The sequence below is a fragment of the Artibeus jamaicensis genome, unplaced genomic scaffold, assembly GCF_021234435.1.
Source record: "Artibeus jamaicensis isolate MK-2021 breed Jamaican fruit bat unplaced genomic scaffold, CSHL_Jam_final scaffold_584, whole genome shotgun sequence".
Lineage (NCBI taxonomy): Eukaryota > Metazoa > Chordata > Mammalia > Chiroptera > Phyllostomidae > Artibeus > Artibeus jamaicensis.
The window spans coordinates 9667959-9683243 of record NW_026522048.1 but is presented as its reverse complement, the minus strand read 5'-3'; the positions used below and the strand labels follow the sequence as shown (position 1 = coordinate 9683243).

Below are 15285 nucleotides of genomic sequence, written 5' to 3'. Positions count from 1 at the left end.
TGTGAAGTTCATGTGAGATAGATTTAAAATGATACTTCTGCGTTTATTAATTAGAAAAAGGTTTAATTAAAATTTCCATTTCAAAGGTATGTGGCCGTTGGGTCCGTGGAGGACAGATTAAATTTGAATTGTAGAAGAATGTATTTTTTAGTTTTTTCTTCAGAAAACAAAGGTATGTGTGTTTTGCTGTGTTATTACTAACATTGTGTTCACAGAGTTTTGATTCTTCAGTGTCCTTGGGAAGAGAAAACTGGTTGTTAACACAAAGCTGAAAGCACAGTTATAACCTGCCTGGGGAGCAATGCCAGCTTTGCCCAAGGGTGCCTTTCCCTTCACGTTTCAGTAAATGCGTTGTTTTCCTTTATTCTCAGAGGAGAAGAGAAAGTGAAATCCTGTTTTTGACTTAACAAGAGGTGTTTTTCAGCCTCACTAAATACCATCAGAAATTACAAAACCCATTTCCTAACTTTTCAGCAGTCTCCTACGTCATTATAGAGAAGAACATGATGTAAAAATTTCCCTCCATCAGGTATATTCTATTATCACGTATCATTTACTTTCTAAATCAAATCACCTATGATATTTGTTCTATACTCTGAATTATGAACAATCTCAAAGCCTAAGCCCACTTAGTAACACAAAGGATCTGGCATGTCATCGATGATAATGGCCATTGGAAACCACTTCTCTTCAAATTCCACCATTTCATGGGGAAGTCCTCACAGGCATTGCAAATTTGTCCAAGTACAGCACTCCTCTAGTTCCGATGGAACTTACATTCTACCTGTTGCTTGTGACGTGTTCTGGGAGATGTCTAGTTTTACAGAAATGGAAGTAGCAAAACTGATACTCTAACATAAGTCACCAACATAATTCCCTCTAGCCTTTGCTACCATTTACACAAGTGCCATGTTTGAATTTCCTTCTATTATAAATCATGCAATTTAACATAATTTTTAAAGTAGCTAAATATAAACTAAAGTTATATAATTTGATAAAAATAAATTTTATATATAAAAGAATTACTCATACATGCAAATTGAGTAATACAAGGGAGTTGAATAGTATTTGTAATTGTAAGTAAATCATATGTAATTGTAAGTAAATCAAAAAATCCCCAAATAGCCATAATATATATGCATAGAATTCTCACTCTCCTACCATTTGGAAATTAGAGTATGTCTGATTTTCTTCTATAGGATAAAACTGCACACACCTGTAAAATACACTTAAAATACAAGAGGTATCCATGACATTAGAAGTCCTTCCCTTAAGTGGGGAGGGTATCATCCCTCCTTGGTTACTGGGAATGATCTTTATTATAAACAGGAAATTCATATCACTATATGAATCATTGAATCATTTGGAAGAAATTTCTCTTATTGACTTTATGAGGAGTACTATACTAAAAAGAATTTTACACTCATCTGTAATATTTTTCACACTCAGTGGTCACAGAGCTTTGCTTAGTGCTTGCTGCATCTTCAAAGTGAGCTTCAGCAATGATTACCTGATAGGAAATTCATTTAAGTGAGTATGTATTTACAATGATTTCTGTAGCCTCTAACTTGATTGTGAATTCAAATAATGAAGCTTTCCCTCCTCATTTAAGAAAGTTGACCTGCTTTGCTCTTCTTTCTCAAAATACTGCAGCTATTTAGGGTTGTTTATGGTTCCATATAAATGTTTTAAGTGTTTGTTCTCTATCTGTGGAATATGCCATTGGTACTTTAATAGATATTGCATTGAATCTATAAATTGCTTTGGGTAGTATGGACATTTTGATGATGTTAATTCTTCTGATCCATGAACACAGTATGTGGTTCCATTTGTGTTTTCCTTAATTTCTTTCTTCAGTGTCACGTAGTGGGGTAGAGGGAAAAAGAGAGAAAACTACTTGAACAGCAATAAAAAATGTAAAAAAAAAAAACCCCCAGAAAGTTGACCTGTATTATCTTATTCTTTTTTATCTTTATTTTATTTATTTATTTATTTTTTAAATTTTATTTAGTTATTTTTCAAGTACAGTTTTTTGTCTATTTCTCCCATCCCAGCCTCCCCTGCCCCGTGCTCCCCACCTCCCTCCCATTTCCACCCCTCTTAGTTATTGTCCCTGTGTCCTTCATACTTGTTCCTCTAAATCCCTCCCATTTTTCCCCTTAAATTCCCTCTCCTCTCTCCTCTGGTCGCTGTCACCCTGTTCTCTATTTCAGTGTCTTTGTTTTTATTTTGCTTGCTTGTCTGTTTTGTTGTTTAGCTTCCTGTTAAAGGTGAGATCATATGGTATTTGTCTTTCAACACCTGGCTTATTTCTCTCAGCATAATGCTTTCCAGTTCCATCCATGTTCTTGCAAAGGGTAGTAGCTCCTTCTTTCTCTCTGCTGCATAGAATTCCATTGTGTATATGCACCACAATTTTTTGATCCATTCATTTACTGATGGGCACCTAGGTTGCTTCTGGCTCTTGGCTATTGTAAATTGTGATGTTATGAACATTGTGGTGCATAGGTTCTTTGAAATTGATGTTTTGGGGTTCTTAGGATATAATCCTAGCAGTGGAATTGCTGGATCAAAAGGCAGGTCAATTTTTATTTTTTTGAGAAAATTCCATACTGTTTTCCATAATGGTTGTACCAGTCTGCAGTCCCACCAACAGTGAACTAAGGACCCCTTTTCCCCACAACCTCTCCAACATTTGTTGTTGGTTGCTTTGTTTATGATAGCCATCCTGACTGGTGTAAAGTGGTATCTCACTGTGGTTTTAATTTGCATCTCTCTGATAGCTAGCGATATTGAGCATTTCTTCATGTGTCTCTGGATCCTCTGTATGTCCTCCTTGGTGAAGTGTCTGTTCAAGTCCTTTTCCCATTTTTTAATTGGGTTGGTTGTTTTCTTAGAGTGGAGTCGTGTAAGTTCTTTGTATATTTTGGAGATTAAACCTTTGTCTGAGGTATCATTGGCAAATATGTTTTCCCATACAGTTGGTTGTCTTTTTAATTTAATATTGTTTTCTTTAGCCACGCAGAAGCTTTTTATTTTGATGAGATCCCATTTGTTTATTCTTTCCTTTATATTCCTTGCTCTAGGGGACATATCAGTAAAAATGTTGCTGCGTGAAATATCTGAGATTTTCTTGCCGATGTTCTCCTCTAGGACTTTAATGGTGTCACGGCATACCAAAATAAATTCAAGGTGGATAAAAGACTTAAATCTTATTCTGTTCATCATATATGTGTAACCCCGCTCACTTTTCCTGAAAGTCTATATTTGCCCATCTGCTACTATATTCCAGGATGGGCAAGGTGCTGGAAGCTATGGTTTGAATCTGTATCTCTATATGCAAAATGAGTACATATCCAGGGCAATTTTCTAAAGTATAGTTGGCAAACTTTCTGAAATTATGTTAGTTGCTCTCCCTTAATCTGTAATTTTACTTGTGAAAGGGCGCTGTCCCTCTAGAATCTTGTACAGTTACTCATAACATAGCTTCGACACAGCTGAATTAATTAGCCATTAGACAAGGTGTTAACAAGTTTGTTTTATAAGCAAGCCCACATATAGGAAGTTATTCATATTTCTTCCTTCTCACCACGCATTTAAGGGATGGAACTTTTGTCTAGCTGATTCATAGAGTGGTGATTTAGAGCACTGGAGTTTCAGCAAAGAGCTTGTCCTAGAGAAGAGCTAGAGTGGGGGTGGCTTGGAGCAACCAAAGGAGATGAGGACACTGGTGCATTGGTCTGAACTGGTCTGAACTGGATAAAGAAAGTACAAAAAATAGGTTGGAAAAGCATAAAGTACAAACATCATATAGCTTGGTTGGGGGTCTCTGAGAGCCACTAAAAATCATCTCACCGCCCTTGGCTGTCTGTGCTGCAACCGCCAACATCTGAGCTGGAGAATGCAAACCATTAGTCATATTTTGTGGCTAATAACACCTGTGTCTTAACAGGTAGTTTATAAAATTCCAATTATCTGGTAATTTAACAAATTATAATCAGGGGACATGAGTTCTACCAGTTCCACTTTTAACTACCCTAGGACATTTCCTAAACTTCTGAATTTTAGGTTCCGTTTATGTAAAGCGGGCTAAAACTACATACTTCATACTAGAAAAACTCTGAAAAGTTTACATTATGATATCCTATATTCTGTTACATGCTGGGACTAGGATGAGACAGGTGAGGTGCCAACTGGCCTAAAGTTAAGGAAGCCCACTTTCAGGCTTTTGCAAGTACAGGGTTGGCACCTGACAATATTTCCTTAAATTTTGCCTCCCCTTAGTCCAGACAGGGTAGACTATTTAAATAGTATTATCAAATGAGAACTGGGAGAAAAATCCCTAATGGATGGGAAGTATTAAAGTACTCACCTAATTAAATCATTCAGAAGAAAGTTATGACATAAAAATAAATTTTAAAATAAGCTTAAGAAATATAATTAAGGGGAAATAATTCATTCTCCTGCTGCCAGAAAAATAAAATAAGTAAAGTAGCCAGACCTCAGAATAATCCTAAAGCTTACCTAGCAGGAAGTAAATTCTGTTACCACCTATGTCTTTTTGATTTTTTTTTTTTTTTTTTACTTTATGGTTGAATTACAAAGTACATTGACTTGAAATTTACTTCTCACACTCAAATGTGAATCTATGGCCTAGATTTACATTTTCCCTTTTACCAATCCATGTGTCTCATTAAAAGAAGAGAAGGAAAACAGATAAGAATACAGGAAGCAGGAGATGTACTTGTTGGGATTACAGACTCTGAGTCAAAACCACCTAGGAGTGTGACCTTGGACAAGTCACTCAACCTGGCTGTACATTAGTTTTTCCATTTGTAAAACAGATATAATAAAATTACCTACCTCAGTGTTATCATGAGGTGTTGTTACATGTAAAGCACTTAGAATAGGGACTCACACTTAGTAACTACTCCCCTAATGTTGGTTATTACCACAGTGTGGTTAGAAATTTTGTTAAGTAATCTCTACCCAAGTAATAAATGATAATAAATGGTGTCTATTTCCCCATAAGACAGACTCATGTCTATCTCATGCCTTACATATCTGCTCAAATTTGCTGAATTTTGTTTTCACCAAAAATGATTTATATTTGTTCCTAATCCTGTTTCTTTCCATTGCACTTCTAAAAATTAGATAATTTAAATATTACATGAACTAAAACACAAGAGAAATTTGGCTCACATATAAAGGCTGGTTTGAATTATTTGGAAAGACTAGGCATAGGCAAATCTTAATCTCACACACAGGGGTGTGTGAGAGGCAAACACACTATTAATGAGATACAGCTCTGTGAGAGTCCAGGAAGAAATTGTAAATGTCCAGGAGGAGTTTGTACTCAGATAGGCTTCAGATGTCATGAAGTTATTACTTTAAAAAGAAATTTAAACTTCAATTTCTATTGAAATTGAATATGTTTATGGATGAGGTTATCAAAGAGTGACAATTGGGACTCCAGGCATTGGAATCATATTCAAAGAAATTCTTAGGTATTTCATCTAAATTTGAAACTTTCTTAACTTAATATATTTTCACTTAAAATAAAATATTTTTAAAAATGTGTCCTGGCTGGATAGCTTCTTTGGTGTCTCTTTTTTTCCTCTTTCTCTAAATTCAATGAACATATACACAGGTGAGGATTTAAAAATATGTAATTTATTTTCTCAGACATCCTTTTTAACCAAATATTTCCATTAACTGCTATCTCCATCACTATTCTATTGGGTCAGAGGCCTTCCACAGTAACAACAACTAGGAAGAAAAAAGAAAGCTGGAAAATTAGGAGTGGACCAAAGAAACAATGAATATAAACTTTAGATTTTTCCTTTCCATGTATTGTGGACCGCTCTGCCTGGTTCTAGGAATTGTAACTCAACCCCCTGTGGCTAAGGGTGAGAGACGATCTCTGGAATGTGAGCCTCAGGAGACAAAGCTTGTCTCTGGTAGCAAACAATGCCTCAGTTTCCCTTCTCTGCCCCCAAAGCTTGGTCGGAAGTCAATGACAGGTAAGACCCCTCACAGTGGGGGGTCAACCTAAACCAGACTCGATCACCTGGGGGGCCATCATGGAAGAACTCGGGGGCCTGCAACAAAGAAAGAGCAATGGACTTTCACGCCCTCCCTGTTTTGACAAAGCCTGAGTTCCCATGTCCTCTGGGAGAAGCGCTTCCTGGCTCTAATCCCTTGAAGCCTGAATACCTGATGGGCAGAGGTGCAGCTCCTTGCCTTGCTAGAGCATGTCCTGGGGAAAAATCTGGCACCACAAAGACTTCCTGATAAACCTTGAAACCTGCTCTGCTAAGAGTGCTTTCATTCATATGTTAAGGGTTCGAGCAGGAAACTCTAAAACTCTCTAACAGACTCTGACTCAGACTATCTACTGTTTGATCCTTGCTGCCCTGTACTCCTGTGTATTACAACCCAATAAAAGCCCCTGAAGGAAGGGGCTCAAGACCTTTTTCCCCTGAGAAACTGGCCACCTCTCCTCCCCAGGTAGATCACATCATGTCTCAGTCATGTTTACTCTCATCCATGGCACACAGGGGGGACTTACGAGGAAAGTTGCCCTCACATTGATGATGTAGTCCATTTTTATCTAGACAAAAAAGGAGGCGGAATAGGCAGACATTCTGTTTAGTTAAACAAAAAAGCCTAAGTACCTTGTCTTTTCCACTTGAGAGCTTGACTGAACACACAAGATACAACTGGCTGAGGAGCCCAAGCCCAAACCCAACCTTAACGTACAATGAACTTGTATGATCTGGACTAATTATAGCCTTCTGGAAGACATGATAACATTTCTTTAAAAAAAACACTTCTGTATGTTTGCATCTTGGTGCAGTGGATTCATTAATATTTCTTTTTTCAAAGCAAATCACATTTAAAATATGCTAGAGATGAGTAAATAAGTAATTCATTTAAATATTAATGAGCATATGAAAAATTTAACTTCAGTTATTTTGAAAAAAATTTAAGCAATGTGATAATGTTAACAAAGTGGGGGGATGAGTACACAATACAATTTGGTAATCAAGGTTTAAAAGTAATAAGAATATACACTGGTTTTTCTTCAGATCACACAATTCTTTTTTTTAAATTTTATTTAGTTATTTTTCAAGTACAGTTTTTTGTCTATTTCTCCCATCCCAGCACCCCCAACCCCGTGCTCCCCACCTCCCTCTCATTTCCTCTCCCCCCAGTCCTCATCCCTGTGTCCTTCATACTTGTTCCTCCAAATCCCCTTTTCCCCTTAAATTCCCTTCCCTCTCCCCTCTGGTCACTATCCCCTTGTTCTCTATTTCAGTGTCTTTGTTTTTATTCTGCTTGCTTGTTTGTTTTATTGTTTAGCTTCCTGTTAAAGGTGAGATCATATGGTATTTGTCTTTCAACACCTGGCCTATTTCACTCAGCATAATGCTTTACCTTTTACTAAAAGTAATTAGAACATAAATGCCCAATGCTCAAATATTGCTTTGGCAATAACTATAGTTTATGCAACAACATAACTATGTGCATATCCACTATGGTTTTGTAAACACAATTAAAGTTGTTAAATAAGCAAGATGTCCACTATTAGGGATTTAGTTAAATAAATTATAGTATTTCCATGAAGGAGGTATGTAACAATTAAAAATTATATTAGAATTTTGTATTTATTAAATTGAAGAAAATATTTATGTTCTATTACTACATTTTAAAAGTACAAAATAATTCATCTTTATAAAAGAGAAAATAGACTAGCAAGGTCTCTATAAAAAATAAACTGAAAAAAGTAATAATTAATAATACATGACCAGTCTTTCAAACATTGATTCCTCTTTGAAGCCTATTCAATCAGAATCAATTTCTCCTTTCATGGAATGCCACAGCACTTTGCTTCTATCTCACATTTACAAGTTAAAATACATCATCTCCTACTAAACCTACTGGTAAGAACATCTTACTTTCATCACCATAGCTGTCCTCTATGAACCAGGGCCATGTATATTTCAGACCTTTTTGTAATGGTGGGTAGGGTAACTTACACAATCATTATTTTTTGTTGAGTAATTACTGATTATCCACAATTTACCTGGCACTGAATTAAGGCTTGGGGGCCATAGATAACCCGATGTTATTCTTACCTGGCCTAGTGTAGGTTAAATCAAGGAGAGAAAATTATAAGATGGTTTTTACAAGTATCCAGAGTGGTAATGAAGGAAGGGAAGCAGACCCAGACTTGAAATCTTAGTGAAAACTTTGTAGAAAAAGGACAGTCAGGAATCATTGGCTCCAGGAGGAGCGGGAGAAGGATGGTAATTCTGGAATGGGATGGATATTCCAGGTAGAAGAAAGATCAATTAGAAAGGCCAATGATCTGCCTTGCCTGGTGTGGCTCAGTAGCTGAGTGCTGGGCCTGCAAATTAAAGGGTTGCTGGTTGGATTCCCAGTCAGAGCACATGCCTGGGCTGCAGACCAGGTCCCCAGTCAGGGGTGTGTGAGAGGCAAGCACACATTGATGTTTCCCTCCCTCTCTTCCTTTCTGTCTATAAATAAACAAACAAACAAACAAATAAATAAATAAAATCTTTTAAAAAAGAAAAGAAAAGCCAATAATCAACCAAGAACATAAAGTTTAGGAAACTGCAAGTGGTCTGTGTTGTGGGGATCCTGACCTGGGGAAGTAGAACCTTGGAGATGAACTGAGTGAAGTGTCTCCTAAGCTCTTTTCACATTCGACTGTTTTTTAAACAATTGAGTATTACTTATTATTTACTGTTAATAAATGTTTAATGATATTTTATTGTTTCTGCCGTCACAGTTATCCCCAGTTTTTCCTCATTTTTCCACTCCACCCAGGCCTCCCACCCCACTCCCTCAGGCAATCACCACACCACTGTCCACGTCCATGGGTTATGCATGTGTGTTCTCTGGCTAATCCCTTCACCCTTAATAGCTCGTCAAGTTCCTTTAGGTTGCTTAGAACTTTTTAGAGAAATAGTGCTTCACTATTGTATTTTTCATTAAGAAATGAATTAGGATGTTAAATAGATATGATAAAGTATATTCTATTTTTCCACTTGAAGTTGGAATTTAAATGCTCTTAATATTGCAAGGCTAGAAATGTTTAATAACTTTGCATGGCATGCTTCTGACAGGAGAATCTTGGTGTAAAACAGTTGTGATGCTCCTCTCTCAGTTCGAAATTGCTCAGGAAACCATCAGATTTCAATTTAGTTTACAAGAACTGTTTTAGTGGTCTGCTCAGTTTTTGTTTTGGATTGTTTTCTAACTTGAGTACTTCAGCTACAGTGTACAGCATTTATGTATAGATGAAAATGTTACACATGAGTTTGTTAAATTATCTATTTTTCTTTCTGTTATTTAGAAAGAAGTTAATATGGAACTATGAGAGAAAGGTAAAAGGCTTTTAAATTCAACATTGTATTTCTGGCATTAGAATTCAGTATACTGGGAAAGAATATGAGGGTAGATAGAATAAAAATGGAGTGAATTCTCTAAAACTGTTTAAGACCACATATAAAAACTGCAATAATAGATCACCTTTCTGTCTTTTATTCATTACTCGAATGTATCTCCTTCTTCAATATATTACTTTTCTGAGTAACACATGGGACCAGAGAAGTCCAGTTAACATCAGAAATTATATCCTTTATCAGCAAAATATATAATTCAGGAAAAGATGAAGAAAAACATGAGTATCATTTGGGAGTTTTTCTTAATATTTAAATTTGTTATCTGGTATGCATTTTTAGACATTTTGTTCTTTTCTAATATTAGGATGTGGTAAAATTATGAAGAGAATAGGGGCTTATAAATGAGAAGCAAACAGATTTTTGAAGGCATTTCATGTGGTATTTATAAGACATCAAGTATCTTTGTACTTTCATCAACATGAAAGATGCTTCAGAATCAGTGAGTTAAGCACTGCATTTTCAGGAAGCACTAATGCCAACAGCCAATCACTTGAAATGCTGAATTACATTGAAAAAAAAAAGGGACATCCTGAAAAAGTTTGGAGTCTTGTTGCTTGGGAGAAAAAAAAATTAAACTTTAGTCTAGAGACTACTTCAAAAATCTATCTTGGTTGCAGCCTTCAAATCTGATAAAAACCATAGCTCAGTTGAAAACCTATTGGAAGTAGCAGCAAGGTTAATGAAGAGCAAGCTAAATCTCTTCAGAATAATTCACACCGACGTGGAAATGGCACTGACACCACTTTACTCTGTGAACTCAGAGATGCCATTATTTGCCCAGGCCTGCAAGAGGGTAGGAGCAGAGACTGACTCACAGTTCGGGATGTGGGAGGAGCTGAAGGGCTTGTGAGGGAAACCATCTCCTGGATTGCTAATCGGAGCTTTAAGCGATGCAGAGGATTGCTGATTCCAATCTCTCTCTGGATCTCCGTGTCTGACAGCGCAGACATGATGGCCCCGCTCTTCACGTTGGCTCGGCAGGCTGCCACGTACCAGGCAGGCATTCCCAGCCAGAGCTGTTGAATGGAAAGCACATACACACAGATTACAGCCATAACTGACACTTAGTTTCTCTTACATGCCAGGCATTATTCTACGTATTTAACACGTATGAACCCTTTTATTGCCATCATCCCATTCAATAGATGCTATTATTATATTCCCCAACGGAAACGGGTGCACAGGGATTGTTAAATAATTTATTTAAAAATACCAGGCAAGCAATGAGGAAAATGAAGATTTGACCTTTAATTTCCACAGTCTACAATTTAACAACTAATTCTTATTATTAGGGATAAAATTAATAGTTGCTCAACACCAAATTTCCCTTTGGAGTTAGGACAAGAAAGCTACAAGCTGTATTTGATAAAGGCTCAGTCAATATTTGTTTAATGAGTGACTTCAGTTTATAGTTCTCCTTTGGAATTCTGAATGCAGAGAAATTCTGTCACAGAAAGAGCCAGCTCTGCCACCTCCAGCCACACGATTTCAGTCAAAGCCCACAAGGTTGCTAAGCCACAGTCTTCATGTAACAACTTTCACCATGTGACAGTTGTGTAAACTTAATTAGGTAATCTCTATGAATACATTTTTGGAGAATGAAATGTGCTAATGAAAGATGATCACATTATAAACATTTAGAAAACTTTAGCAAAAGAGAGTAACAACATGAATAATGAATAAGAAACTAGGAATTTCAGTTTTTCAAATTTGCTGTGATGATCTTGAGAGACAAATGAGTCAATAGTACAATGAGCACAGCACAGTACCTGACACACATCTTAGGCACTGGGTGAATGCCAATTTACATGCCTGTTGCAGCATCTGAATTACATATACTTGAAAAAGGAGTGTTCTCTGCACCTCCCTTCATCATGACTTTTAGGTAAGAGGACGGACTTCTTACTTAGCTATGAGGAGAAAGGGTGACTCGTGCAAGTGAGCAGTTTAAACCTTGGTTTTCCCATATCACAAATACTGCAGGGCTATTTTATTCATTGATATGAACAGATTGAGCAAAAGGAGAGCATGGGAGTGAGAAAAGTGAGAAGAGGAAAAAGAAAAACTATCAATCAGCGGAATACAATGCCAAGAATCAGAAGGCCTGGGCTGCATAGAATTCCTTTCCTGTCATTTGTGAGTTATTTACCCCTCTAAACCTCAGCTTTATTTTTCTCCTTTGTTAACATGAAGGAATTCAGCTTTGTTATTCTAAGACTTCTAAGATACATCCCAATGAGCAACTCCTCCTCCTGATGTTTCTGCCCTTGTAAAAGCTTGTTCCTTTGAGTTTGCCCTAGACTCAGTGACTTTTAAAAATATTATTTTAATGCTCATCTGAGGATATTTTAATTATTGATTTTAGAGACACAAAAAAGGGAGGGAGAAAGAGAGAAAGAAGCATCGATGTGAGAGAAACATAGATCAGTTACCTCCCATATGAGCCCTGACCAGGGATTAACCCACAATTGAGATATGGGCCCTGACTGGGGATCAAACCCACAAACTTTTGCTGCGGGAGATGATGCTCCAACCAACTGAGCAACCTGGCCAGGGCCTCAGTGGTTTCTTTTTTTAAAGAACAGACTATGGTAAAAGTGATGGGATCACACTTTCTGAATTAGATTACGAAAAGGCTGTGGCTTCATTCCTGCTAGTCCTCTACCCCTTCATTCCTCTTGCAGATCTCATCCAGGGGGAAGCCAGCTGCCCTGTGAAGAAACCCTGTGAATATGCCTATATAACAAAGAACAGATGTTTCTGGACAACAGCAATCAAGAAGTGAATCACAGCTGTGAAAACATGAGTCAGCTTCAAAGCATAGCTCCCTAAGTTAAGCCTTGAGAAGGGCTTTTCATAGCTAAGTTGTGTCCAGATTCCTGACTCACAGAAATATGAGAAAAATAAATGGTAAATATAGGGATAATTTGTTACATGGTAATAGATAACTAATACAGATGCTATCCTTTATTTTTAAAAACTTTTGGTATATTGGAAGGTTACTTGTCTCTATAGGGAAAACAAATGAACAAAAAGTCAAATCTTGGGGTCAATGTGGACTGGGCTGTGACTGAGGTCAAAGGAAGCAGAGAGGGGGAATCTAAGTACAGTGCATGACTGAACCATTCACAGACTCTTCCAGCAGGTTAGACATGAGGAACAGGCCTTACCCTGACAGGCATGATTGGATATGACCGAAGGTGGGACTTGACCTCTTAAGTTTACAAACTCAACTTGTTCAGTATAACTAAAGGTCCAACTATATCCTCACTGGACATTAATTATTTCCTACCTCCTCTCTTCTAAGTAAGATATTTAGATTTATACAAAAACTCATGGGTGTATTTGGATTGACCCAAAAGCTTGCCATACATTGTTATCATGTCATCCCTGGTTAAACTTTTAAAAGTTTTTGATGTGGATAAATGGTGTATGAAGAAGCATCAGATTTATGTCATTCTTAGCAGGCTATATGCACTAGAGTTAAGTGGTCTCATTCATTGGATCACCTGCCTCACTCAGCATATTTCATTTCATAATTTCAGTCATGAAGCACATTATGAACAATTTTTGTATGCTCAGGATAGGTTTAATTAGCACGAACTTTACTGCCTGACATTTGCCAGCCCCTTAATGTCAGTATATCTGTTTCTTTCATTAATTAAACTGATTGTTCCAAAGGGAGAGTTAGCTGCTATTTTGGCAAGCGATGAACTCATCACTTGCCAAAATAGCTCACTTCAGTGGAGTGAAACTGAACAAAAAAGTGCTATCAAATTTGAGGTATACTTCCTTAAGCATTTTGTCTTATAATTAATTTTTAAAATATAGAAATTTTAAAGGCATGTTTGGAAGTAGCAGCTCTGATTACTAAAAACCTCCTGATTGATTTGAGAGAATATAGTAAGATACAGCTTCTTCCTCCCAGTACAAGAAAAAAGGGCAAAACGTGTTTTTATATCTACTTATATAGGACAAATTTTATTTTATTTTATTTTTTAATCATTTTTATTGCTATTCTACTACAGCCATCTCAGTTTTCCCCTTTTTCCTCCCCTGCCTATCCCACCCCCCACTCCCACAGTCCATCCCCGCACTGTTGTCCATGTCCGTGGGTCACTCATACATGTTTCTTGTCTAGTTTCCTCACTTATAAGAGGAAGCTAATGAAAAAAATAAACTAATGAATAAAATAGAACTACAGGCATGAAAACATGGAACAGACTGACTGACCAGAGGGGAGGGGAAAGGGAAATCATGGTGGAAAGAAAAGGTAGGACAAATTTTAAAACTCATATGGCTTTTATTTTTCCACATTAATTCTTTAGCTTTGAATATGATATGATAATGAATATAAATGGTTTATAATCCCAAACCATTTAAAACAATGAGCTCTCATTGATGCTGCCAGGCAGGAAAAGCCTGTGTTCTTTGTCCTGACGTTGGCATATTCCAGCAGCTTCTAGAAGTCCTCTTTAGAGAACTGAATGGAAAGGGGAGTGAACACTACTGATAAGTAGCACGATGGTTCCTTTGTGGTAAATAAGAACTTCCTTCCTAGTCAGCTCCTGATGCCCTCCACCCTGCTCAGGTGTTACCAAATTTTTCCAGACCCCTGTGTTGTGCACAAAATGCTGAATATAGTTCTTGTTTCATTATAACACTCTGTTTAGACACAGAAGGGAGCAAGGTGACATGTCTTCTGCTTTATTCTAAGTGTTTGAGCCTAGCTGGCTCCTAGGCCTTCGATAATCAGGTTCAGGAATTATACTATAAGCAAAGGGACAGTGTGTGGTTAGGTGGCAACGGTATCTCAGAAAACACAAAAATGTTAAATATGGAAATAGCTCTTCTCTGTAACTTGTATGAGCTACTCCAAGCTCTTGGAAAGCTATGCCTTCAGAAATATGCTTTTACCTCTTCTCTAAAAGAAAAAAGCTATCAAATGCGTAGCAATTAAATTAAGAGCTTTCTGGTTTAATTCTCTTACCTCTAGCCATGCGACTACAGTGGGCCCATCCCACTGGGCAAAAGGTAATCCCTTCCTTCGAGCCTCTTCTAGAAGTTCATGCCTGAAGTATATGACAAAGATTATTAGTCAGGTAATATGGAAAAATGTGTCTGTGATTATTTTTAAGTACATTATTTAAATAAAATCAAATAATCCTTTATAAGCTTTTCATGACAAAATTACAGAAGTCCTCCTTCCTTTGAGTAATACATGAAAATCACTCATTGACTTTATTAGAAATGAAACATATCTAAAACTAATTTTCCCTAACATTTATTCACTAAACTTCAACCATTAAATGCTAATACTAAGAAGCTGAATTATATTATCAGCAAATGTCATATTCCTTTAACAAGAATATGCATATTCAAGCATACATGCTAGGATATAAATGTGGCTTCTTCCATCTGCCTTGCTCACATTCTTTTATAATTTTAATGGTAGAGGAAATGCCTGTCTATAGAGCCAGAAGATATATTTGATCATTTTAGCCACTTCAAATGATGTCCTTAATTTTAGTATTTTTTCTGGGTCCAGGTGGCTACCTTAGAAAGTTTTTTTTTTTTTGTCTAGACTACAGAATCATTTCTCATTTGAAGAGAGCTCCGAGGTACATTGATTTTGATCACAACAATGCAATATAAGATGTGAAATTCAATAGTACATTTATTTCCATTCATAATCACTTTTGTTATTAAAGAAAGTAAAATACCTTAACAACAACAAATGTTTGTTTGTGACAATAAAATGTTGTAAACAGCCTTAAAAAATGCATCTATA

The 15285-nt window shown here is 36.7% G+C and overlaps 1 protein-coding gene across 1 annotated transcript in view; it reads right to left on the bottom strand.

Moving 5' to 3' along the window:
• Window positions 1-15285, bottom strand: part of PPFIA2 (PTPRF interacting protein alpha 2) — a 467265-nt gene that overhangs the window by 24028 nt on the left and 427952 nt on the right. The window contains exons 22-23 of the mRNA XM_053658775.1: window positions 14485-14566; window positions 10310-10510 (exon numbers count right to left, since the gene is read on the bottom strand). Coding sequence (XP_053514750.1) covers window positions 10310-10510; window positions 14485-14566 — 283 coding nt within the window. The remainder of the gene's footprint in view (window positions 1-10309; window positions 10511-14484; window positions 14567-15285) is intronic.